At 35.4% G+C, this 24,617-nt stretch overlaps 4 protein-coding genes across 4 annotated transcripts; 2 read left to right on the top strand and 2 right to left on the bottom strand.

The window, feature by feature from the left end:
* The first annotated feature begins 610 nt into the window (after positions 1-610).
* Positions 611-4,100, top strand: LOC136706630 (uncharacterized). The gene is made up of 6 exons (XM_066680228.1): positions 611-650; positions 1,156-1,506; positions 1,979-2,335; positions 3,389-3,496; positions 3,743-3,795; positions 3,874-4,100. The coding sequence occupies exons 1-6, from the start codon at positions 611-613 to the stop codon at positions 3,997-3,999; spliced, it is 1,035 nt and encodes a 344-aa protein (XP_066536325.1). The 3' UTR covers positions 4,000-4,100.
* Positions 4,101-6,662: 2,562 nt separating this feature from the next.
* LOC136706751 (uncharacterized) lies at positions 6,663-11,625 on the top strand. Its single transcript, XM_066680368.1, has 6 exons — positions 6,663-6,728; positions 7,490-7,840; positions 8,962-9,303; positions 10,430-10,552; positions 10,790-10,824; positions 11,443-11,625. Exons 1-6 carry the CDS (start codon positions 6,665-6,667, stop codon positions 11,578-11,580), a joined length of 1,053 nt encoding a protein of 350 aa, XP_066536465.1. The 5' UTR covers positions 6,663-6,664; the 3' UTR covers positions 11,581-11,625.
* Positions 11,626-13,399: 1,774 nt separating this feature from the next.
* LOC136706629 (immunoglobulin kappa light chain-like) lies at positions 13,400-18,142 on the bottom strand. The gene is made up of 4 exons (XM_066680227.1): positions 18,136-18,142; positions 16,938-17,294; positions 16,508-16,855; positions 13,400-13,584 (listed from the first exon to the last, which is right to left on the bottom strand). Exons 1-4 carry the CDS (start codon positions 18,140-18,142, stop codon positions 13,400-13,402), a joined length of 897 nt encoding a protein of 298 aa, XP_066536324.1.
* Positions 18,143-18,941: 799 nt separating this feature from the next.
* On the bottom strand, positions 18,942-23,806 carry LOC136706628 (immunoglobulin kappa light chain-like). The gene is made up of 4 exons (XM_066680226.1): positions 23,767-23,806; positions 22,378-22,734; positions 21,948-22,295; positions 18,942-19,153 (listed from the first exon to the last, which is right to left on the bottom strand). Exons 1-4 carry the CDS (start codon positions 23,804-23,806, stop codon positions 18,942-18,944), a joined length of 957 nt encoding a protein of 318 aa, XP_066536323.1.
* Positions 23,807-24,617: the final 811 nt, after the last annotated feature.

The raw sequence follows: 24,617 nt of genomic DNA, 5'->3' as shown, positions 1-24,617 counted from the left end.
CAACAGAGAAACATTTGCTACTTGTAGCAGCTTCAAAGCTTTTTCATCTTCACAAAAGTGTAGGAGTGAAAACTATACCTTATTGATTTGCTCCACATCTGTGTCCTCTCTTTTAATCTCACACCCAAGATGAAACTCGGCCTAGATTTTGGACTGGATTGTCCTTTCCACTGATGTAGGGGAAGTATAAATATAGCCAGCTCTCACATAAATCACAAATAATAATACTTTAATATATGAATAATAATAATAATTATTTTATTATTATTACCTTTATACTATTGGCCAAATTAGAAAACACAACTATTATATATAGTAATTTGTAAACGTATTATTGTGTAGCTTTATAAAATAGTATAATACCGTGTTGAAACATTGAACTTAAAAGAAATAGGTAACGCATACATTATGACTTCATTACAGAGGGGCTTCCATTTTATACTGAGCAAGTCAATGGAATCATATGATACATCTGAACTTGAGGAGGGAAGAGGGTATGAAGATTTTAGTCTTTTGTGCTGAGAGGGGGCTGCAGACACACTCACCTCCCAAACGCACACACACACACACACACACACACACACAAACACAGCTAAGATTCTGGAGTAAGATGCTCACTGAGCTTTATTGGATATCCCTCTTCTTTGTGTGTAAGTTTACATTTTAAAATATTTTACTTTTGCTCAACAACATTATTTGCTGTGCTGTTGTTCTTTTGAATGTTGTTTAAATGAGCCAAAAAAACCCTCACATTTATTATTCAAATATATAACTTTTATTTTGCTTAGACTTATGCATTGTATTCTTTACAAAACTCATTGTATTCTTTACAGAAAGGACCCTACTATTGTTCAAGTCAAAGGGCACAATTTCTGTGCAACAAATTAAACAGTTTTTGTGTTAAATGTAAAGTGTAATGAATTTACACTTTACAGGAGACTATATAAACCTAAGAATTAAAGTTAGTTAATATGGAGGTTTTGTTCCTATCATTTTGGAGCATTTGCAAAGAATGCAAAGCAATGTGCAAAGAACATCTCCAAGTGTTCAAAGGATATAGAAAATACAAACAGGTTAATAACAAAAAAAAAATGTTTTTGGACAGTGAAGTAATACTGATTTTAAAGTTTTGTCTCAATTTTGACTCTCATTTAGCAGGATGTACTGGAAAAATCATCCAGCTGGAACCTTTGGTGACCGCTGAAAAAGGACATAATGTGTCTTTGTCTTGTTTTCATCCTGAAACCCAGATAAACAAGGTGTTATGGTACAAACAGACATTAGGAAAGAAACCTCTTCTAATCACTTCTTCATTTTACTACAACTTACCCTTTGATTTCCATAATGGCTTTGATAAGGAAAAACGGTTGAATATGTCCAGATCAGCAGGCAGCTCAAACCTGACCATCAGCAGAGTGGAGCACTCAGATTCTGCGGTATATTACTGTGCTGGATCTTTCTCAAACATTGTTAGCTTCGGCTCTGGCACTGTTTTGGTAATCAAAGGTAAGTCCAATTTCACTTATTTGGTTTTCAATTAACTGTATAATCAAATGTGTTTGACTGGGTCAGAAACACATTTGACAGAAACAGAGACTAATAACTGTGTAATTACACATTAACAATATGTGCTACAGCAATGTAACTCGTTTTTCCTTGGAGAATAGATTACCACAGTGCAGTATGTAAATATATGTGTAACATTTTCAACTTAACATAAGAAAATACAAAATTATATCTCACATTATATTTCTGATAATTACATTACATTTTTTATTTACTTACAGAAGCTGTGCTAAGTAAATCTACCTTAAATACAGATTATAGACCTAGTAGTTATAATATAGTTTAGTTTATTGACAAGCTGTAACTACAGTTTTAAATGAGACATATTCTACACTCTTTAAACAGGTTTACAAACAAAGCAGTACAGTTTGCAGTAAAGTTTCATACAATTTGCTCTTTGCTGGTTTTGTAGGACAACATCCAGATGCCAACAAATACTCTATTCTACAGCACAATGTATCACAACTAAAACGTCCTGGAGACTCAGTAACTCTACAGTGTACAGCCTTCACCCTGACATGTTCAGGAGAACACAGTGTGTACTGGCTGAGACATGGATCAGGAGAATCTCCTCCAGGAATCATTTACACTCATGGAGACACTAACAGTCAGTGTAGCAGGAGTTCTGAGACTGATCCTCCTACACAGAGCTGTGTCTACAAACTCCCCAAGACCAACCTCAGTCTCTCTGATGCTGGAACTTACTACTGTGCTGTGGCTGTGTGTGGACAGATACTGTTTGGCAACGGAACTAAACTGAGTATAGGTGGTAAATATTTATCTTAATCATATGTCAATTTCATGTGTTAATATATTTTCACACTATTAAACTGACTTAGTCTCCTTTGCATAATTATGACAAATGAACTAATGTAAATGCTGTAGAAATACTTTAACTGAATCAATGAACAAATGATTGGAAAATGATTTGGTAAAATGTTAAGGACTAATTCTTAACATTTATTTAATTATTCACAAGATATCATTATTGTCATGCTAAGTACAAATAAAACCAAGCTATTAGGAGTGTTACATAAGTTTATATAAGGTCTTCAGAAATTGAGTAAATACAAAAGAATAATAATATAAAACAAATAAGAAATATAAGATCATTTGTTTTTCTATAAAGTAGTAGGTGAGAGTGAGTTTGAAGAAAAATATTTTGTTCAGATTCTTCTTGACTGAATGAGTTTGTTAAATCAGCAGCACACATTTTTTAAAAACATTATTTATTAACCAATATTAAATACTCCAAATACTCAAATAATACAGACTCAACGAGGAGAGATTTGGAAAACTTTAAACCAAGACATTCAGACACAGAATATCACACTTACTAGAATAATGTTATTTGGTTTTATCCTAATGTTGGGCATTATTTGTTGTTTGTTTGTTTGTTTGTTTTTTAGCAAATAAACACTTACTGCTCAGATAAATAGCTTTTTAAATCTCAATCTCTGGTGCCTAAAATATTTGCACAGTACTGTAAATGTTGAAAACCATCTTTAAGCATAGTATTAGAGATTAGTATCATTATGAAATGTTTACTGGAAAAATTGTAGGTTTTGTAATTTCCAATAAATGCAGCTGAAATGGTTGAAGTTCTGTAACTTTAACAGTGAAACTCACAATTGCTCCTAAATCGAACACACAGGAGGAGGAAAATGTTTTATTTGTTTATTTTTTGGGTTGTGTTGCATGTTTATAGGACAAGGCCACTTTCAGTGTAATTTTGGAGCATTTGTCTTGGTTCCCTCTGTATTTTAACACAATATGTTGACTTGTTAATGTTAACTGGAGGGGTTTTGCTTTCATGTTTCAGATGAACATCGTGGAGAAAGCATACACATCATCATGGTTTCCCTGGGAGTGCTGTTATTTATAAGTTTGGCCATCAACCTCTGTCTATGTTTAATATGCAAAAACAACAGTAAGGACTCAAATACTTGTATTACATGTAAATACTCATACACAGACTTCTACACCAACCTGTTTTTATTTTTATTATTTATAGATGTAGTTATTTATTAGTATTTAACCTTTGGTATCAACAAGTGTTTAATGTCTATTTGACCAAGGTATTCTCAGATTTATATCTCTGATAGGAAATAAATATTTACTATTACTACATATTCACTGAATAATAATTATAGCTTGTTATTTATTATATCAACAGAAACATCACAGATTACACCAATGACATCTGATGGCACGGAGTCAACAGTACAGGTTTGGAACTCATATCATTTATATCTAAAGTGTGTTTAATATATTTTCAGACTTTTATGATTCACTGTTACTTTACAGTGCAATTTAAATAATGAGATGAGCTACGCTGCCTTAAAATTCACCACCAAAAGCACAAAAGTGAAGAGAGTGACACCCCAGGAGGAGACAGTATACTCTGGAGTGAAAAGGCAAAAGAAGATGTGAAAAATGTTAATGTGATAAATGAAATGTCTTGTTTTACTTTCCAGAAAAATGTGCATATGGAACTTGGAAAAAAAGCTTTATCTATATATAAGAGTTAAACGTTGCATCTCAAATACAACCAGTATTTTCCATATGTCAATAAAGCATGAATTCTCTCCAGTCTGTTGTTTACTTGAGATTTAATCTTAAAAGTATCCAGCATTTGCCAGGATGTTCTGAAGGGACTTTTAATATGACTACACAGTGCACAGTGAGACAGAAATTCAAGGAAGCACACTTCAGACACCAAGTTAAGTTTACTGAGTACATGGGAAGTAAAGGGGTAAAATATATAAATGTGATTTTTTACAAAACTTTCACTTTATCAAGGTCTAGAGTCTGATATATGGTCATTCTGCAAAGGTAAAATCTCCATATTTTACTGTTCCCAGTCAAACAAACATTAGTTTGGATTTTAATATTCATCCTTTTTTTTAACCTAATTAGACCATTAGCAATCATGCTGACCTGACATGCTGAGCAATCATGCATACACATTCAACTGTGTGAATCAGACATTTCCTGTAGGTGTGGTATTTCACTAAACCTTATCTAATTTACCTCACAAACATCTGGGAAACATTGGCAAATAATTTACTAAGTAGAATACACAGTACAATAACACACCATGCCAAAAAAATCAGCTTTGGGACTGGACGATTGGTCCCACAACAGGAAGGGAAAGGTGGGCAATCCATAGCTGAAGAGCCGTTGAGCAAGACACATATACCTCAACTACTCCCTGAGTACTGGGGATGGCTGCCCACTGCTCCGGGTGTGGGTGTGCACAACGCCTGTATGTATTTACTGACACAAATGGGTTAAATGCAGAACATACATTTCATTGTACCTTGTACAATGACAAATAAATGCACATTTGCATATGTAAATTTGAATAAAACACACAAGACTTTATAGGCCATAGCATAAAAAATCATAGATTAACACAATGATGCTTCAATTGATTTTTGTTGCAGATAGGTTTTAGTCACATGGTTCCAACAAAAAATAGAATGGAAAAGAATGTGCATGGAACCTGTGTGAGGTTATTTAGGTGACATTACGAGAGAAATGTACAAATAAATACATCAAAACATATATAGGGGGTGATGCCTATGTGATTTTGAACCAGACTGTAAGATTAGCTAATGAAAGCTCACAAAAGTATTGACACATGCAGCTTGATTTTAGCAGACTGGTCAACCTCAGTATCAAGGTGCTCCACGATGACTGTCATACGGTTCTCTTTTATTGTCCTGTGAATTAATGGAGCAACAACACCATTCAGCGCCATGGTACCTAGTTAATGTTATGGCTGTTTATTTAAGGATTTTTTATTGAAGTTTCTTGTTCAAATTTTATTGTTTTAAATCCATCACCAGTGGACACTCACAGCACCCACAAAACTGAGCAAAATAAAATACTCCCTCCTCCACACAATCAAGATAACTTTCTGTTCCACCTTAAATGGCACTGCAGGTACATGGTGTCTGTCCATTTTCTGAACCTCCAGGAACTTGGTTTTGCTGACTATCTCTATTGCTGTGTCCTTGATGAGGAGTGGTGTGTGTTTGGGTTGGCTCCTCCTTAAACTGATGATGATCTCTTTAGTTTTCTTGACATTCAAGGTCAGGTTGTTGGTTTTTTTTTTTGCACTATTCAATCAGATGGTTCACCTATGGTAGTCCAGGTTATTATCATCCTGGATTAGGCCCACAGCTGTTGTGTCATCTGCAAACTTCACATTGTGGTTGGTAGTGGACCTGGCGCAGCAGTCGTGGGTCATCAGGGTGAACAGCAGTGAGCTCAGGACACAGCCCTGAGGGAAGCCGGTGCTCAGAGAGATGAAATCAGAGCCGTTGTTGCCCACACACAGACTGAGGTCAGTTTGTTACAATAGTCAGTTACAGTCAGTGCAATAGTCAGTGCTGAAGCCAAAGGATGTTTGCTTATCAGATGTTGAGGGATGATTGTATTACACACTGAGCTAAAGTCCAGAAACAACATGTGTATATATGGGTAGTTTATTTTAAATAATACTAAATAATATACAGTTAATAAAACACAAATAACAATATAATTAAATTATATTAAGTTAAATTAAAACAATATATATGAGCATCTCATTTTCTTTGGGGTTAAATCTGAGCTTTTTCTTGTTTAGCAATTAATAACAAGATTTCACAATGTTTTAAAATACATAAAACTTGGTCACCATGCAACAGAAACTTTCTTTATATGGTTTAATCTCCTTCATGTTTGAAGTCTAATGCTTTTTCTCTGGAGACATCCACTGTAAACTCTAATTTTGTATAGTAGTGCAGCTTACGGATTAATAAATTATTATCAAATGTTGCAAATTAAATTTGTCATCCAGACCATTCTTCAAATATTCAAATATTTGTGGTGGTGTAATTATGTGTTGATAATAGGTAACACTCCAGAATAACTTCATGTTATTGGGCCCTTTGTAAATCTCTTTTACAAGTCTGAATGTTGCTGAAGTAAACATCCAATCAAATCTTATGCCCTTTAACATGTGGTATTCCACCAATCAGGTGCAACATCATATTCTATCTTTAAAGTCATGATTCTCCTGCTCTTCACACTTCTTTTTCAAGCTTTAATGCATGAAGACTACAACATGAATTACTCAATCTCATTTCCTGTCTTTTTCCTCTCTTTTGTTGGTAAGCAGCTGTTTTTGTAATAAGTCCGACTTATATTAAGTGCTTGTAATAACTGTGTAGTTACATATAAAAACCTGCAACAAAAATATAAATACTAGTAATGCATTCACTATTACAGATGGATTACCACAGCACAGCTTAAGTAAATTAACATATACAAACTTATTTTTACTGCTTACTCTCTAAAGTAATTACTCATTTAATACAGCTATATAGTGTTTTTTTCCTACAAGATTTAATAATAAGAAAGTGTCCAATTACATAAAAGGTACATTTGTAAAGAAGTGAATAGTTTGTGTTTGTTATGTAATTAGTGTCATTACAGGTTGGTAATTCAGACTTTGCTATTGGGTAGTAGTGTCATTCAGCACATTTTTAAAATTAATTACATAAGGCTAAGGTTAAAGATATGTGCCACTAAATTTTTAAATACTGTGCACTATTACCAAATGTTTATTAGAAAAACATTGGCTACGATCCCATGTTGCAACACTAGAAAACATTTATAGTGAGTTAAAATTCAAGATAGCTGATTTATGTGCAGATGTGTTGTAAATACTCTCCTAATTTCAAATGTATTCCTGGAATGACTGACTATTTCTTTTCTGTAAATAACATGCATTTACATATGTTACACTATTGTAATCCTCCTGTAGTTACAATTAATTTACATATATTTTAACATGGTACCATATTATTACCAATAAATAAACTGAAAGCAATAATATAATTATGTATATTTTATTTTGTTCTCCATTCAGGTGAAGTGAATGCTTGGTTTAAAAATCAATCCACAACAATTCAAGCAGTCCAACTTGGAGATTCAGTCACAATACAATGCTTTTTGCCAAAGACAGACTTCAACAGCATGCTGTGGTACAAGCAGGAGCTCGGCAGGATGCCTGAACCCATTGCAAAATGTTACAACTTCCTACAAGATGTCCAATATATGGATGGATTTAAACATGAACGTTTTTTAGTATCAGTTAGTGAAAGATATTTTCATTTAAGTATTAATGCAGCAAAAACTGAAGATACAGCTAGTTATTACTGTGGTGTGGTTTCTTTGAATGAGCTACGTTTTGGACCGGGGACATTTTTAATTGTAAAAGGTAAGTATGCTGTATTATTATTTAATAAAAACAATTCAAGCATGTCATAAAGCAGCCTCAAATACAGTGTTTCTTTACTGTAAAATATTTTATAATGTAGTGCTTTAATCATTCAAATCACAGGTGGATAGAACACAATCCTAAACTTGGGGATTACCTTTCAAATAAATAAAGACCCAAATTTTAAAGTTAAATTATATTTGTGAAAAAACAATTATATGCAAAAAAGGAAATTTCATTTAATTGTTCAGTGTTTACTCAAAATGAAATGTGTTATGCATTATTTAATGCAGTTTGATGTTACACTGTAAAAAAATGATGAAAAAAAATGTTTTGATTTAAAAAGTAATTTAATGTTTTGTTTGATGTTAGTGTTTTAGGTAATTGATCTACTCATAAAAATGTTTCAGAATCCTTATTTTGAGGTCTTCCAAATTACTTTTTAGAGATGTATTTAACCCTCTTTAACTAACAATTTAAAAAAGTAATTAAAACAATTACTGACATCAATATAGAGTTACATCAATATACAGGTACAGGTTTTTTTTGTTTGTTTTTTACATTACATTTTACATATGTTTCCTGGTTTTGTTTTAAGGAGCCTATAATGTAGGATCAAAGAAAATTTTTTATTTAAAATTATGAAATAAAGTATTTTTCATATATTTACACATTTACATATATTTACACTGTAAATATGGGGACTCCTGGTTCCTATCATCTCTACTGTAAATAAATTAGAATGAATACAGTGAACATTTTCAAATCAAATCCTTGGTTCATTTTTCAAATAATTTTCTTTAACTGGTTAGTTAGTAACTGGTGAATGTCAAGGGGTTTCAAAGTGACCAGAATCTATAATCACAGAAAAAAAAGTTGAATATGAGATTGCTTGTAATAATTCTAAAATACCAACAAATCATAAATTGTCTCCATACAAGTGTTAGAAAATTGTGCAGAGCTCTTTTTCATCACTTATGTATTCATTTTCTAAGATTGTGTTGGTTCAACTTTGAAGGGGTAGACGGCAACTAGGACTTAATACTGCAGAACACTGAGTATGCCTAAAATAAGGCTCCCATACTCCATTTTTATTAATTTAATTTGTTTTTATGTTTAAGGAGAACGGTTCAAGAATCAAACAATTCTTCAGAATCCAGTGGTAGGTCTGCACTACCCTGGAGATAATGTTACTCTGAACTGTACTGTTAAGCTGGAGGAACTGACCTGTACTGAACCACACCGTGTCTACTGGTTCAAAGAGAAATCAGGAAAAACCCATTCATATCTAGGCAGTACTGAGGAGTGTAAGAAAGGTTCTGAGACTGATTATCCTACACAGAGCTGTGTCTACCAACTCCACAAGACCAACCTCAGTCTCTCTGATGCTGGAACGTACTACTGTGCTGTGGCAGTGTGCGGAGATGTCATATATGGGAATGGGACTAAACTTAATGTCACAGGTAAGTACTATTTCATTCGCTAGTGAAGGCTTTCTGCCAATGTTTTATCTTCAGAAAAGCAGCATTGGTGTAAGTTTATGTAACAAAATTACATTTTAAACAGTTTTGGAACTTTTCCTACTGGTTATTTTGTTGAGAACTTTATGTTTCAGTGAAAAAGTAAAATGGTCAAAAATGGGGGTACAATGTTGCAACAAATATGTTAATATTAATTTTAGGAACTGTTTTCTTTTAAGCATTGGTAGGTATTGCACAGACACTTTTTTTTTATTTAAATTTTAAACTGATAAACTATGTCAGATTAAATCCTGAAGCCACATTTAAATGTTTATTTGCCTTTAGAATTTCAAGTTAACTCTACTTCTGTCATTGGATTCAGGGGCAGGCAATGCAACAGACATAAACACAAACAACCCGTTATTAGACAAATAAGAAACCAGGTACTTTATAAAATAGAGATATATTTAACCAAATATTTAAGAAACAATAAGGGGACAGTGGATAACTGTGACAGAGACCAGACAGAACTTAAGTGAAAAAGCAAACTATGAGGAATGAGGAAAACCACAAATTCAGATGAACCAAGTCATGAAACCTGAAAAAGCAGCACATACACCCACAAAGAGGGAATACTGGAATAACAGAAGCAAAGAGCATAAACACCAAGGATGTGAAAGTTGAGTACACAAAGAGACAGGGATCATGACAAAAAACGAACACAGATCAGAGAAAACAGGAGGATAAGAGGCAGTCAAAAACAAACAAACCAGGAGCGAAAGAGCAACAGACAACAAAGGACTGACTAGAGAGTATCTGATCAAGAAAGAGCTACAGAACACAAGAGTATCACAACACAAATGACCAGCAGGGGCTGGGAAGGAACAGGGGTTATGAACCAGGATATGGAACACCTGTGAAAATCATAAGAGACAAGGGATGTGACTAGAACAGGGACAGGTGGGTGAATCACCTGACAGGAAAAGTGTGGACGGAGTAGGAAATGTGTGGACTGTCAACATATTATAAGCTTAGTTTACTCAGAATGTTAAGTTATAAACTTTATACAATAGTTTTAAACTAACCAGCTTTTTAAATGGTAATAGCTGCCTACTGTATGTGTTTACAGACAATAATCCTCCAGTGGCCGTCAGACCAACCTTTCTCATACTGATCTCTTCAAATATAATCTCAGTGTTGCTCATGATTATAATCATTGCTATTCGATGTAAAAATAGAAGCCTTTCAGCAGGTAAGCTGGTCTTTTTTTCAGTAACTTAAGGTACAATGTCAAAAGTAGGGCATTATTTTAGTGAAATAATGGTAAACCTTAAAAACATGTTTTTATAAAAACAATACATTTATTGGTTTTAAACACATTTTATATCTTGCTGTGTTTATTTAGTTATATCTTGTTATTACTGATGTCTGTTACTGTGTTTTTAATCACATTCTTTGATTCTTATGCTTAACATTTGTTTTGTTGAAGGATCTTCAAACTGTGAGATGTCTTTGGATACCCATGTAAGTTGACATCATTACTATGTTTTGTCTGGTGTGATTAGATCTGTGTTTCCAGCTTATGTCATACACCATACCAACAAGGTCTCCAGAATTAGTAAACATTTTACTAAGCACCACAGCCAAACATTTGTGAACATTCATCCACAATTTCTTCAGAAATGAGCACCACTGATATAACTAAGACATTATAAGTGAAATGCTGTCCACTGGTACAAGAAGAATTACAGCGAGGACTGTAAGCTTTTGTGTGAGGTTAATTTAACTCTGCTCCATACAGCCTCTCCTTGTGAAAAGTCTATAGATGAGACGTCATTAGGCATGGTGTACATATGCTCATGCTCAAGCACTAAGGCAGTAATTCAAGAAAGTAGAACTCACATGTGTCTACGTATATTATTTGAATTCATATTCATTTGATATACTTGGCTATGTATTCTTACCTAGTTAGCTTACAAATCATGTAAAATTAGACAGGGGAGCAAACTCTTAGATATAAAAGTATCTGTGTTCTTCTAGGAAAAAAATGTTGACTGATGTAGATACAACATATACAACATTGTTCCAAACACCCCCTTCTGGTACCTTTTATGAAATGATAAAACCAATGTGTTTCTGCAGGGTTCACATGATGAAGCTTTGAACTACGCAGCTCTCAGTTTCAACAATAAACCATCATCCTCCAGAGGCACTAGAAGACAACAGAAGCTTAAAGACATTGAAGTTTACTCCCAGGTCAAACATAATCAACAAAGCTGATTTTTGTATAATGTACAGAACTTTCAAACTGTTGTATGTATTGTTAATCAGATCCTATCTAGTGCACTTCTTAGCATAAAATACTTTACTCCATACAAATGATTGCTACTTCATATTGTAAAATATGTATATGTTTAATGTACACTGTAAGGTATAATCATTAATAAAATGCATTTAGACATATTTCAGCATGCTTGTTTTGTTTGTGAAAGTGATTTAACATGTATACGAGACACTGAAGAGTGCAATACATTAGCACTAAACATGTTCTCCTCAAAGAATGACAATTAAAATGAGGGAGTTATTGGCTTCACATCTGTCAGAGGTTAGCCTTAACTCTTCCAGGTTGGTAACACTATGTCAGTGATGAAGTGCTAACAGGTTGGAGTTGACAAAATACTGTGTCTGTGGAGCTGACACAAATAATGTCTAGGGAAAATAATAATAAGTTAACCCAAGGTGAATCCCCCACTGAACTGAAGAGGTCAATATATAGTGTACCATTCGGACATTGGGGTTTTTTTAGGAAATTTTTATTAGGAAAATGTAGTCTGCCCATGTTTAGTCATCACCTATTCCACTAGTTTGTTTCAAACTGATGCCACTGTAGATCTCTATGCGCTTGGAGCAGAACACCAACAGTCCAGATGTGTTATTTCAGTTAACAAAGATTTGCAATGGCTAGAAATGTGCTTGGGATGGGGAGAAGAGGAGAGTCATCCTGTCCACCCAAACAGTGGGTAGAGAGAAACTACTTTTTATTCAGTATTATGTAATTTAATAATTGTCTTATTGAATATCTTGTCTGTCCATTTTATATATTTTCAGAGGGAAAGTGCTTTATACAAGCCCTCCTTGGACTTCTTTATTTTCCCTGCACATTATTCTATTTTTTACTGTTGTGGCACATTTATTTCATTCTTTTTTTTCCCTATACTTTGGAAAAAACAGTTAGCTAAAGATTGAAGCAGCTTATGCTTCATAGAGTGGATCCTCCACACGTGGGCAACTAACTCTCATACATTACAGAATATTTCATACATTCAGGTCACTATTCCTTCATTCATTCATTCATTCATTGTCTGAAACCACTTATCCAGTTTAAGGTCCAGAGCCTACCCGGAATCACAAGGCACAAGGCTGTAGTAAAATAATTGTGCCCCACATTGCGGCGGCATAAATGCTACATAGTGGAGTCATTCATTCATTCATTATTTGTAACTGCTTATACAATTCAGGGTTGCGGTGGGTCCAGAGCCTACCCAGAATCACGGGGCACAAGGCTGTAGTAAACTAACTGTGCCCCATGTTGCGGCGGCATAAATACTACATAGCGGAGTCAGTGATAATTAATTTTTATTTGATTAATAATTAATTATGTAATTCATTTTGTTAAGCTCCATGTTTGGGAGCCATTAACTAATATGTAGTGTCTTTACCAGTCCAATTTTAGCTTGGACATGTAGGTCATCATGTTAGATGACTTTACATATTATATAGCAGAATCAGCTAAAATGTATTATTATTATTAATGAATTATTAATTGTAATATCCAATAATGAATATTGATCATACATTAATATAATGAAATGGATTACAGCAGGATACATGAGGGAGCAGGGAGATTAATATATGAGGGAATTTCTCTATGATAATTATCCTAAACTCTAAAACAGTCTAGAGTATATCCCAGCAAAGCATTCAGCATCAACGAAATGAAACCACATGACCTTATGTATCCCTGGAGATAGCTGGGAGTATGTCACTGACACGTGGTGCTTTCCTGCACGGGCTTCATGGAGTACTGCAGACATGGCCGTTACTCTTTCCCCTCTTGGCCAGAGACACGGCAACCACTCAGTCGGAGCTGGTGGTGTTCTGAAAGTCTCTGTGGGGATTCTCCATCATCACTGATCTGCCTCCTTGTGAGAGACAGGTCCATGCGGGTCTCTCCTGAGCCTTTGGTCATTCTGAGCGAGCATGTGGCCTTCTCCGTCGCTGATCCTGAAGCTTATGTCACTACTTTGAGGTTCAGAGGTCTGAGGTCTCCTTCATGCTCTAGGTGTGGCATTGAGCTTTGCTGGAGTTAAACTATAGCTTTTCTTAAACTATAGTTTTCTACTAGGAATAAAAATAAACCTCTGGTTGGAAGTTCTGGGTTTGTTCTATCTGGACCCTGCTTGAGGAGCCCAAGACTGTTTACGAGAGAGCCATATGGCTTATATAAGAGTGTCTGATGCCTGAGAGACGCCTGAAGAGTGCTGGAGACTTCTAGAGAGAGCCAGGACTCTCACTTAACTGACTACCCTAGCTGAGAAGCATTGCCCACTGGAAGCAAGAGCGAGAAGTTCTTCCTACATTTTCATTCTGTTCTTCTCCTGTTCTGAGTTCTGTTCTGAATGCTAAATAAACTTTTGAGTTTATCGCACCATTAACAAGATTGTAGTAAACCCGCCTTGAATACCTGATTGGTCCTCAGGAATTAAGGATTGGAGCATCTCTTTCTCCTGATTGGCTGTTTCCTGTACCTTGGTAGTGACATCACATAAAATTTATGACACTTGACAAGACAAAGACTTAAAGATGATCCCTGTTGGATAAATATCCCAGGATTCTGAATCATACTTTTGCAATATAAAAGGAATTAGGAATTAAAGAATGTGTGATTCTTTTGGTTTTAACAGTCTTTCAAGATGTGTGAAAGGACATTTAATCAGGGTTGGGTCTGTGTGCCTCTCTGCTATCACCAAAGATTCTTCTCTTGCCCCTCAGAGACCTTGGGTCATAAAAGTTCCTTGGAGTTGCCTGTAGTGTCAGTTTTATGACTCTCTGATACAGACCTTTAGGCACGAATTTGGGGCCAGTGCTTGCTGGAAGTGTTATCTCAAATTCCGATCTAGGCTTGTGTGAATTGGAGATGTCTCTGAAGACCAACTGAAAGTCTGAGTATTAAAGTCAAATCCCAAAAGTAAAATTTCTTATTAGAAATTAATAAAACGTATTCATCTTCACTACAAGGCCATTCAGGTCACTAGATGATGTTACAAAAAATTATAACCTCTTTATGTAAACCTTGTTTAAAAAAATGAATAAAAAAATAAATTTAAGACAGTACCATGTTGTTTTTATTAGTAACAGTTTTCATTTAAATTTTAACAGAACTTACTTCAGTTAGCTCAAACTGGAAGCACCCACATGAAAACAATACAAAGAGACTGACATGAACCATATATGATATCAGTTTAGCTTAATAAATCTTGGCTTTTAGCAGCTATTCTTTAGTAGAGTAGGAAAAGAAGCATTTCTTGGTGGTCTTTGTAGAAAGTACAATCAACCTATATCTCATTATGGTTGTGCAATGCTCGCAGTGCACAAATATATTTTTATCTTTTAGTCAGTTTGGTCTTTTTCCTAATTATTCTTCAGCCAGTTTTTGTCCAGTTAAATATGCCTGCAATTTGAGATATCGACTTGATTCAAACTGGAATTTGTGTGTCTCACTGAGAAGTATTGAGTTGTATACAGCCTTTGGATATGAAAACTAATTCACTTGCCATATTTTTTTTTCACTACATTTTTCCCTGATTATTTTTCATCCTGCTCTACTTCGCCCACAAAATATCACATGGTCAGACCTGGGTACAATTTTTACACCTCTGTTCTGCACTCTGTTCTATCTCTCATTCAGTTTCCATCCATTCATTTAAATTCCTGTAAATTAGAAATCATTTCACAATACAATTTTCCAGTTATGAGCATTTGTTCAGCACTACGGGGAGGGTCTTTTCCACCATAGATTTTATTAATAATTTATTTATTTATTTTCGGAGCAGGTCAGCACAAAGTTTTTGAACATTTTCCTCAGTGTTTAACCTGTGATAACAAGACCTTTTTTTGGTCAGTCTGAACAACAATATTTGCACCAAAGCAAAATGCCCTTGTCACAACAATCTTACTGGTTAAGCAATTTCAAAAATATTTTCAGAGCTTGTTTGGAGTGAGTACACTACCATAAGAATGCATTGAAATGAGAAGCTGTGTGTGTGTGTGTGTGTGTGTTTGTGTGAGAGAGAGAGAGAAAGAGAGAGCGAGAGAGCGCGCGAGAGAGAGAGAGAGAGAGAGAGAGAGAGAGAGAGAGAGAGAGAGAGAGAGAGAGAAAGATTTTCAGTGCAAGCCTCAAGAGCCAGTTGTGACTGGTGTGAATATCAATTTCAATATTCAGAGTAGCTTTATTGACATGACTAATGGATTTAAAACATTATGTCTTGCTGAACTGTGTTTTTGTGTGTGTGTGTGTGTGTGTGAAATAATAATAATAAAAAGCAGATGTGGAGCTAACTTGGTCATTCATGTTACTGTTGATTCATTACACATCTTATGAACACATTCTGCAGATGAATGTAGGCATGCAGTTACACAAGGGAGTGAAGGCATAGGTATTATTTTGACGGTTTTGGGACTCCATATATAAGCACCTTGGTATCACTGCGGGGCTGAGAATTGGCCTCCAACTAAAAACATTTAGCCAACATTGTCCTGTGCGTGACGTTCTGTGTCCTCTAATGAAGGACTAGAGGATAACCAACACAAATTGTGCAGCAACAGATGAGCTACTGTCTCTGACTACATCTACAAGGTGGACAAATGACGTAGGAGTGTCTAACAAAGTGGACAGTGAGGGGTACAGTATTTAAAAACACCAGCAGCACTGCAGTGTCTGAGCCACTTGCACCATTGCATTACGTTATCACACCTTCACTGCAACACTGAGAATGAGAATAAGTATGCTACAGTCTGTAACTGAAGAACTACACCTACATGGTCAATGGAGCTGCTAAAATAGAAAATGTTTGCAGAAACAAGGAGATTAAATGTTATGGCTGATCAGTGTAGACAGCATCTCAGAGAATATTCTAGTAGAACTGACCTTTATTGTCAAGGTTCAGTTTAGTCCCGTTCCCAAACAGTATCTGTCCACACACAGCCACAGCACAGTAGTAAGTTCCAGCGTCAGAGAGACTGAGGTTGGTCTTGGGGAGTTTGTAGACACAGCTCTGTGTAGGAGAATCCGTCTCAGAACTCCTGCTACACTGACTGTTAGTGTCTCCATGAGCGTAAATGATTCCTGGAGGAGATTCTCCTGATCCATGTTTCAGCCAGTACACACTGTGATCTCCTGAAATGCTCCCTGTGAGCACTGTACACTGCAGAATCACAGAGTCACCTGATTTAACTAACTGTACCGTGGGCTGTTGCAGTATATGGACATGTGAAGCTAAAAGAAATGTTGAAAATACAAGATGAGGTATCAAAAAATATATTTGTGAAATCTCAAAGATGAATTAAACTATAGTTACCTCTTACTACCAGCTCTGTTCCATCCCCAAACTCCACTATGTTGGAATGGGCACTTCCACAGTAATATGTGGCAGAGTCTGAGATCTGTAGCTTTGATATATTCAGGTAAGTTATACCCTTCCCATTTACCATATTAAAGCGAGGATTATTTTTAAATTCATGGTAGAATGTGGCCTTTGATTCGTATTTGTAAATAGTGGAGATTAGCTCAGGCTTGTGCCCAATTATGTGCCTGTACCACGAGAAATGCATAGCCATATCACTCTGGTAAGGGCAAACGATCGTCACATTTTGTCCTTCCTCAAGAAGTATCAGAGCACCATCTTGTTGGGAGCCTTTTTGTGCCTTGAGAGGATCTGGGGTGGAAACATTTTTAAACCATACAGAAATTAACTTGTTTAAAATAAAACAAAGTATAAGATTAAATAAAATGTATTCATTGCCAGATGGAAATCATATAAATTTTGAAGAATATAAAGGTATAACTAAGAATATTAATAAATACAAGGTAAAATCTCAAACAGTGTTATCTCAAATTCCGATCTAGGCTTGTGTGAATTGGAGATGTCTCTGAAGACCAACTGAAAGTCTGAGTATTAAAGTCAAATCCCAAAAGTAAAATTTCTTATTAGAAATTAATAAAACGTATTCATCTTCACTACAAGGCCATTCAGGTCACTAGATGATGTTACAAAAAATTATAACCTCTTTATGTAAACCTTGTTTAAAAAAATGAATAAAAAAATAAATTTAAGACAGTACCATGTTGTTTTTATTAGTAACAGTTTTCATTTAAATTTTAACAGAACTTACTTCAGTTAGCTCAAACTGGAAGCACCCACATGAAAACAATACAAAGAGACTGACATGAACCATATATGATATCAGTTTAGCTTAATAAATCTTGGCTTTTAGCAGCTATTCTTTAGTAGAGTAGGAAAAGAAGCATTTCTTGGTGGTCTTTGTAGAAAGTACAATCAACCTATATCTCATTATGGTTGTGCAATGCTCGCAGTGCACAAATATATTTTTATCTTTTAGTCAGTTTGGTCTTTTTCCTAATTATTCTTCAGCCAGTTTTTGTCCAGTTAAATATGCCTGCAATTTGAGATATCGACTTGATTCAAACTGGAATTTGTGTGTCTCACTGAGAAGTATTGGGTTGTATACAGCCTTTGGATATGAACACTAATTCACTTGCCATATTTTTTTTCACTACATTTTTCCCTGATTATTTTTCATCCTGCTCTACTTCGCCCACAAAATATCACATGGTCAGACCTGGGTACAATTTTTACACCTCTGTTCTGCACTCTGTTCTATCTCTCATTCAGTTTCCATCCATTCATTTAAATTCCTGTAAATTAGAAATCATTTCACAATACAATTTTCCAGTTATGAGCATTTGTTCAGCACTACGGGGAGGGTCTTTTCCACCATAGATTTTATTAATAATTTATTTATTTATTTTCGGAGCAGGTCAGCACAAAGTTTTTGAACATTTTCCTCAGTGTTTAACCTGTGATAACAAGACCTTTTTTTGGTCAGTCTGAACAACAATATTTGCACCAAAGCAAAATGCCCTTGTCACAACAATCTTACTGGTTAAGCAATTTCAAAAATATTTTCAGAGCTTGTTTGGAGTGAGTACACTACCATAAGAATGCATTGAAATGAGAAGCTGTGTGTGTGTGTGAGAGAGAGAGAGAGAGAGAGAGAGAGAGAGAAAGAGAGAGCGAGAGAGCGAGAGAGAGAGAGAGAGAAAGATTTTTAGTGCAAGCCTCAAGAGCCAGTTGTGGCTGGTGTGAATATCAATTTCAATATTCAGAGTAGCTTTATTGACATGACTAATGGATTTAAAACATTATGTCTTGCTGAACTGTGTTTTTGTGTGTGTGTGTGTGTGAGAGTGAGTGAGAAGGAGAATGAGTGTGTGTGTGTGTGTGTGTGTGTGAGAGAGAGAGAGAGAGAGAGAAAGAGAGAGAGAGATCAACACCTAGTTTTCAAACTAGGAGTCTTGTTTTTCTCGGATGGGAGAATGATTCAAGCTGCCGTCCATAATGCATTTCTTTCTGGAAAGGCACGTTTACAGTTGTTTTTGCTCTTCGAGTAGTACAGTGCCATATGATGATCACAGAAACGCAGCAGGACATCAGTGATGTTCTGATGATAGAAAGAAGGACCAAGATATGTATGTGCTCAGAACAGCTGACACCTGAAAATGTGTTACAGGAAGAAAAGTCATTATTCTGTTACTAATTGTGATTGAAGTATTACTTTCCAAAACACATAACAGACCACTTTCAAAAATCTTATCTTGTTTTGATAAACATTGTTGGGAGTGGGCTTTAAACAAGCATAAACTATCCATCAGCTATTTTTTCCCTACATTCTACTTTTCAAAACCATTGTCCATTGTATTAAATGTCTACGTTGTATTTGGGAAATATAATGTATATACATAACTGTGCAAACGTTTTACGCAACAGAGATTAAGATTTAAAAAGTTATTTATCTGAGCAGTAAGTGTTTATTTGCAAACAAACAAACAAACAAACAAACAAACAACAAATAACGCCCAACATGACAATAAAACCAAATAACATTATTCCAGTGAGTGTGATACTCTGTGTGTGAATGTGTTGGCCTCCAAATCTCTCCTCGTTGTAACGTGCTTAGAGTTGTGTTCCGTTTTGTATTGTTTCTTGTTTGTGCTTGCCTTGTCATGTGACTGTTCCCCACAGTCTTGTGTCTGCTTCCTGCTTGTTCCCAGGTCATGTGATACCCTTCCCTTGTGTTTCTAGTGTCACATGTCTTAATCAGTTCCCAGGTGTTTCTTGTTTGTGCTGTCTTCATATAGTCCTTGTCAGTATTTCCTGGTGTGGGTGATTGTATGTATGTAGGTTTGCTGTCTATGCTCCCTAACCTTTTGTATTTAGCTCCCTAGTCTTGTGTTCAAATTCATGTCTCTGTCTTGCTGTGTTATATCTGGTTCTATGTTTAAAGCCTTGTGTTTAGCCCTGCTCTGTGCTTAGCCCCTTTTGTTCTGTATAGTCCTTGTTTAATGTTTAGCCTTGTTTAGCATTTAGCCTAACCTTTTGCATTTGCTCCCTAGTCTTGTGTTCAAGTTCACTGTCTTATATTAAAATCTCCTGCACTTACCTCTATCCCTTTTCCTTGTATCTGCTCCTTCTGACCTTAACCCCCCACCCGAGACAGTACTGTGACAGAACCCCCCCCCCCCCTTTTTTTTTTTGACTGGGCCTTTGGTCCCAACTCCACGTTACACTTGTGGAGTCCGTATTATTTATTATCATCCAATGACTAGTTTTACTGTATGTACTCTGATTATATATAACTTTATACAAGCACCACACTTACTGAGAAGGCATTAGTTTAAATATATATAATAATCTTAGGTTCCTAAGACTTCTGCACAATACTGTATGTTAATTTTTTCAATGGCCAAAAACAAATAAAAAAAATAAACTAAAAATTAAATTGTTTTACAATGTTAACTTTAAAGGAGAGGGCAAACTTAATGTAAGCAAATGTACAATGTAAGTTATGTCAGTTTGTAACAGATCTACTGTTCTATTTATCATGAAATTTGACTCAATGTTAAGAAAGTATGCCATGCTCAATGTAGAAAAATAAAAAAATAGCACCATGTTGTTTAATAGTATAATACCAATGTGGAGATATACAGCAACAAAAGACATGTACTCCTATAAACCAAAATAGTAAAATAACTACATTCATTTTCCATTTTTTAACAGCTCAATTTAACAATCTGTTGTTCTGCAAACTTTTACCCAGCTCTTCAATGGTCTGGATCCTCACAGGACCACCACAGAGCTGAGAGGTGGATCATTCTCAGCACTGCTGTGACACTGACATGGTGGTGGTGAGTGTGTGTTGTGCCGGTACAAGTGGATCTGATACAGTATTGCTGCTAGTTTTTAAATTTGGAGTTTCAAAAGGGTCAAAATTATGCCTACGCCTTCATGTTACTTTGAATGCAGGCATGGGTCAGACACCATGTGTCATTTATTATGTAATATGTCGCTGAGCAGTGATCTGCCAGTCTGATGGAACGAGTTCTGATCAAAATTGCTAACACATTAACTGAACAAAGTTAAAAAGTCATAATATTATTTCAAAATTAATTTTACACAGTAAAAATCACCAGTGTTAAATAAAGTGTTAAAATGTAACACTATTGTAACACTGTGTTACAAAGGGGCTAGTGTGTATTAACGCTAGTGAATTTGCTGTGTAAGGATTATAACTTTATTATACCAAAGTACTAAAATTTTGCTAAAATATTAACTTTTTACAGAAGCTTTTAATAGTTACTGTTTCCATTGTGCATCTTTAAAAAAATAGAAATAATAATAAAAAGCAGATGTGGAGCTAACTTGGTCATTCATGTTACTGTTGATTCATTACACATCTTATGAACACATTCTACAGATGAATGTAGGCATGCAGTTACACAAGGGAGTGAAGGCATAGGTATTATTTTGACGGTTTTGGGACTCCATATATAAGCATCTTGGTATCACTGCGGGGCTGAGAATTGGCCTCCAACTAAAAACATTTAGCCAACATTGTCCTGTGCGTGACGTTCTGTGTCCTCTAATGAAGGACTAGAGGATAACCAACACAAATTGTGCAGCAACAGATGAGCTACTGTCTCTGACTACATCTACAAGGTGGACAAATGACGTAGGAGTGTCTAACAGAGTGGACAGTGAGGGGTACAGTATTTAAAAACACCAGCAGCACTGCAGTGTCTGAGCCACTTGCACCATTGCATTACGTTATCACACCTTCACTGCAACACTGAGAATGAGAATAAGTATGCTACAGTCTGTAACTGAAGAACTACACCTACATGGTCAATGGAGCTGCTAAAATAGAAAATGTTTGCAGAAACAAGGAGATTAAATGTTATGGCTGATCAGTGTAGACAGCATCTCAGAGAATATTCTAGTAGAACTGACCTTTATTGTCAAGGTTCAGTTTAGTCCCGTTCCCAAACAGTATCTGTCCACACACAGCCACAGCACAGTAGTAAGTTCCAGCGTCAGAGAGACTGAGGTTGGTCTTGGGGAGTTTGTAGACACAGCTCTGTGTAGGAGAATCCGTCTCAGAACTCCTGCTACACTGACTGTTAGTGTCTCCATGAGCGTAAATGATTCCTGGAGGAGATTCTCCTGATCCATGTTTCAGCCAGTACACACTGTGATCTCCTGAAATGCTCCCTGTGAGCACTGTACACTGCAGAATCACAGAGTCACCTGATTTAACTAACTGTACCGTGGGCTGTTGCAGTATATGGACATGTGAAGCTAAAAGAAATGTTGAAAATACAAGATGAGGTATCAAAAAATATATTTGTGAAATCTCAAAGATAAATTAAACTATAGTTACCTCTTACTACCAGCTCTGTTCCATCCCCAAACTCCACTATGTTGGAATGGGCACTTCCACAGTAATATGTGGCAGAGTCTGAGATCTGTAGCTTTGATATATTCAGGTAAGTTATACCCTTCCCATTTACCATATTAAAGCGAGGATTATCTTTAAATTCATGGTAGAATGTGGCCTTTGATTCGTATTTGTAAATAGTGGAGATTAGCTCAGGCTTGTGCCCGATTATGTGCCTGTACCACGAGAAATGCATAGCCATATCACTCTGGTAAGGGCAAACGATCGTCACATTTTGTCCTTCCTCAAGAAGTATCAGAGCACCATCTTGTTGGGAGCCTTTTTGTGCCTTGAGAGGATCTGGGGTGGAAACATTTTTAAACCATACAGAAATTAACTTGTTTAAAATAAAACAAAGTATAAGATTAAATAAAATGTATTCATTGCCAGATGGAAATCATATAAATTTTGAAGACAATAAAGGTATAATTAAGAATATTAATAAATACAAGGTAAAATCTAAATAGAGTAAAATAAAATGAATAAAAACTAGGCTGAATATAATGTATTAAATCTACACATGTACACAACCAGTAATAAATAAATATATAAATATTTATAACATGTCTAATATTTATATATATTTATTGTATAATAAATAACACTCAGTAAATGAGTACACTCAGAAAAAAGTACTGGTACTCATGTATGGTAGAGGTGCATCATTGGTCACTAAAGGTACAAACAGTGTTAATGTGCCGTCAAAATTACAACAGTGTTGTTAAAGTCCAGTTGTGTTCCCTAAAGGTACATTACATTCCTTTCTCCAGAAGGAGAGGTGAATATTTGTAATTCAACATAATTTTAAAGTCTAAAATTATAATAGAATAAGGTACAATTATGTTCCCTAAATAAGGGAACTATTATGTTTCCTTGAGGGTACCACCAGAGACAGCAAAATATACCACCACAGTGACAAATTTTCTTACGGTGTATTACAATTCTACATACATATTCTACACATTCTATATAAGTACATATTCTACACATTTGAGTGGGTTAATTTTGCACTTGAAAAAACTAATTACAGTTGTGGACGCTGAGTTATTTACAAGTGTAAGCAGACACGCAAATGTGACACCACACCTTATCATTCTGATAAGTAAATGCCTGATGTTATTAACCTTGTAAATATTGTAAATTTTCTAGTTAAATACACAGTAAATTCACCAGTGTTACATCAACACCATTAGTGTAAAAATATAATCTTGTCAACACTCTCAGTATTAATTTAACACTGATAGAGTTGAGTTAACACTGGTGAATTTGCTGTGTACACCAATCACCATGTAAAATTCATAATAGAAGGATTCCAAGAGAGGAATAACTTACACACTGGACAAAGAAGAAAAATAACTCCAATGGTCAGCATTTCTGCACCTTCTTCATACACATTTAAGAACTAAGGCTTAAGCGACTACAGTGAAGCCTCTGAAGTTGACAGTGTGTGAGGCAACTGAAAGGAAGAGATTGTAGGTTTGAGCCCAAAATGTGACACCCGATCTCGATCTGGGTTATTGTTCTAAGAATTTTTTTTTCTGAAGCATGAAACTCATTAGAGCAGAAGAAAGCAATTCATCAGAAACTGCAGTATTTTCATTTGTAAACTGCTGACTTATACAGTTTTCCCCTAACACTGGACTCTGCAGATGTGAGCCTGTGCTGCTTGTGGTTTGTTGCTTTCTCCGGATATACGATAAGTTGACCTTCTTCACTTCCAACTAACTTTCGCACATATGATAAAGTACATTGTAGAAGAGGTAAGGCCATGACCATGTGGTGAAGAATGTGTGAATGAAGTCACAGCCTATGTGAAATGTTTTCTTTCTACAACAATGCTTTTGGTATTAAAGCACATAGTTTGCAAACCATAATTTACAGATGTTGTAATTCTATTTTATTTTCAAAACTATATATATATATATATATATAATACCAAATACTCCTATTTACTTTGTATTTTTGTGTGCTCAGGAAACTCTGGTGTGTTTTGGCTTAAGTTCAGCAAAAACTGCACTCTTCAGGACTTTCTGTGAACAGTGTGGAGTTTTAATTTTGTATGCCAATTGTCATGTATTCATGGAATGCAGCTGATGACAAAATACAGAGTAGCTGCCATACTGGGGCCTACGCATTACTCAAACACAAACTCACTCATTACTCAACTCAAATAAAAACTGAAA

Source organism: Hoplias malabaricus, chromosome 9 (genome assembly GCF_029633855.1).
Source record: "Hoplias malabaricus isolate fHopMal1 chromosome 9, fHopMal1.hap1, whole genome shotgun sequence".
NCBI classification, from domain to species: Eukaryota; Metazoa; Chordata; class Actinopteri; order Characiformes; family Erythrinidae; genus Hoplias; species Hoplias malabaricus.
Note: the sequence above shows the minus strand (reverse complement) of the source record. Positions and strands in the feature narration are given on the sequence as shown.

What these genes read in the sequence shown, in the direction of transcription:
- LOC136706630 (XM_066680228.1), top strand. Translation starts at nt 611, where the DNA reads ATGCTCACTGAGCTTTATTGGATATCCCTCTTCTTTGTGT. An exon ending in CACTGTTTTGGTAATCAAAG is followed by an intron (nt 1,507 to 1,978) that starts GTAAGTCCAATT and finishes CTGGTTTTGTAG; the next exon opens with GACAACATCCAGATGCCAAC. An exon ending in AACTAAACTGAGTATAGGTG is followed by an intron (nt 2,336 to 3,388) that starts GTAAATATTTAT and finishes TTCATGTTTCAG; the next exon opens with ATGAACATCGTGGAGAAAGC.
- LOC136706751 (XM_066680368.1), top strand. Translation starts at nt 6,665, where the DNA reads ATGCATGAAGACTACAACATGAATTACTCAATCTCATTTCCTGTCTTT. An exon ending in GACATTTTTAATTGTAAAAG is followed by an intron (nt 7,841 to 8,961) that starts GTAAGTATGCTG and finishes TTTATGTTTAAG; the next exon opens with GAGAACGGTTCAAGAATCAA. An exon ending in AAATAGAAGCCTTTCAGCAG is followed by an intron (nt 10,553 to 10,789) that starts GTAAGCTGGTCT and finishes GTTTTGTTGAAG; the next exon opens with GATCTTCAAACTGTGAGATG.
- LOC136706629 (XM_066680227.1), bottom strand. An exon ending in AACAGAGCTGGTAGTAAGAG is followed by an intron (nt 16,856 to 16,937) that starts GTAACTATAGTT and finishes CATTTCTTTTAG; the next exon opens with CTTCACATGTCCATATACTG. An exon ending in ACTGAACCTTGACAATAAAG is followed by an intron (nt 13,585 to 16,507) that starts GTCAGTTCTACT and finishes CATAAGCTTCAG; the next exon opens with GATCAGCGACGGAGAAGGCC.
- LOC136706628 (XM_066680226.1), bottom strand. Translation starts at nt 23,806, where the DNA reads ATGCTGACCATTGGAGTTATTTTTCTTCTTTGTCCAGTGT. An exon ending in TTTTCTTCTTTGTCCAGTGT is followed by an intron (nt 22,735 to 23,766) that starts GTAAGTTATTCC and finishes TTTCCACCCCAG; the next exon opens with ATCCTCTCAAGGCACAAAAA. An exon ending in AACAGAGCTGGTAGTAAGAG is followed by an intron (nt 22,296 to 22,377) that starts GTAACTATAGTT and finishes CATTTCTTTTAG; the next exon opens with CTTCACATGTCCATATACTG.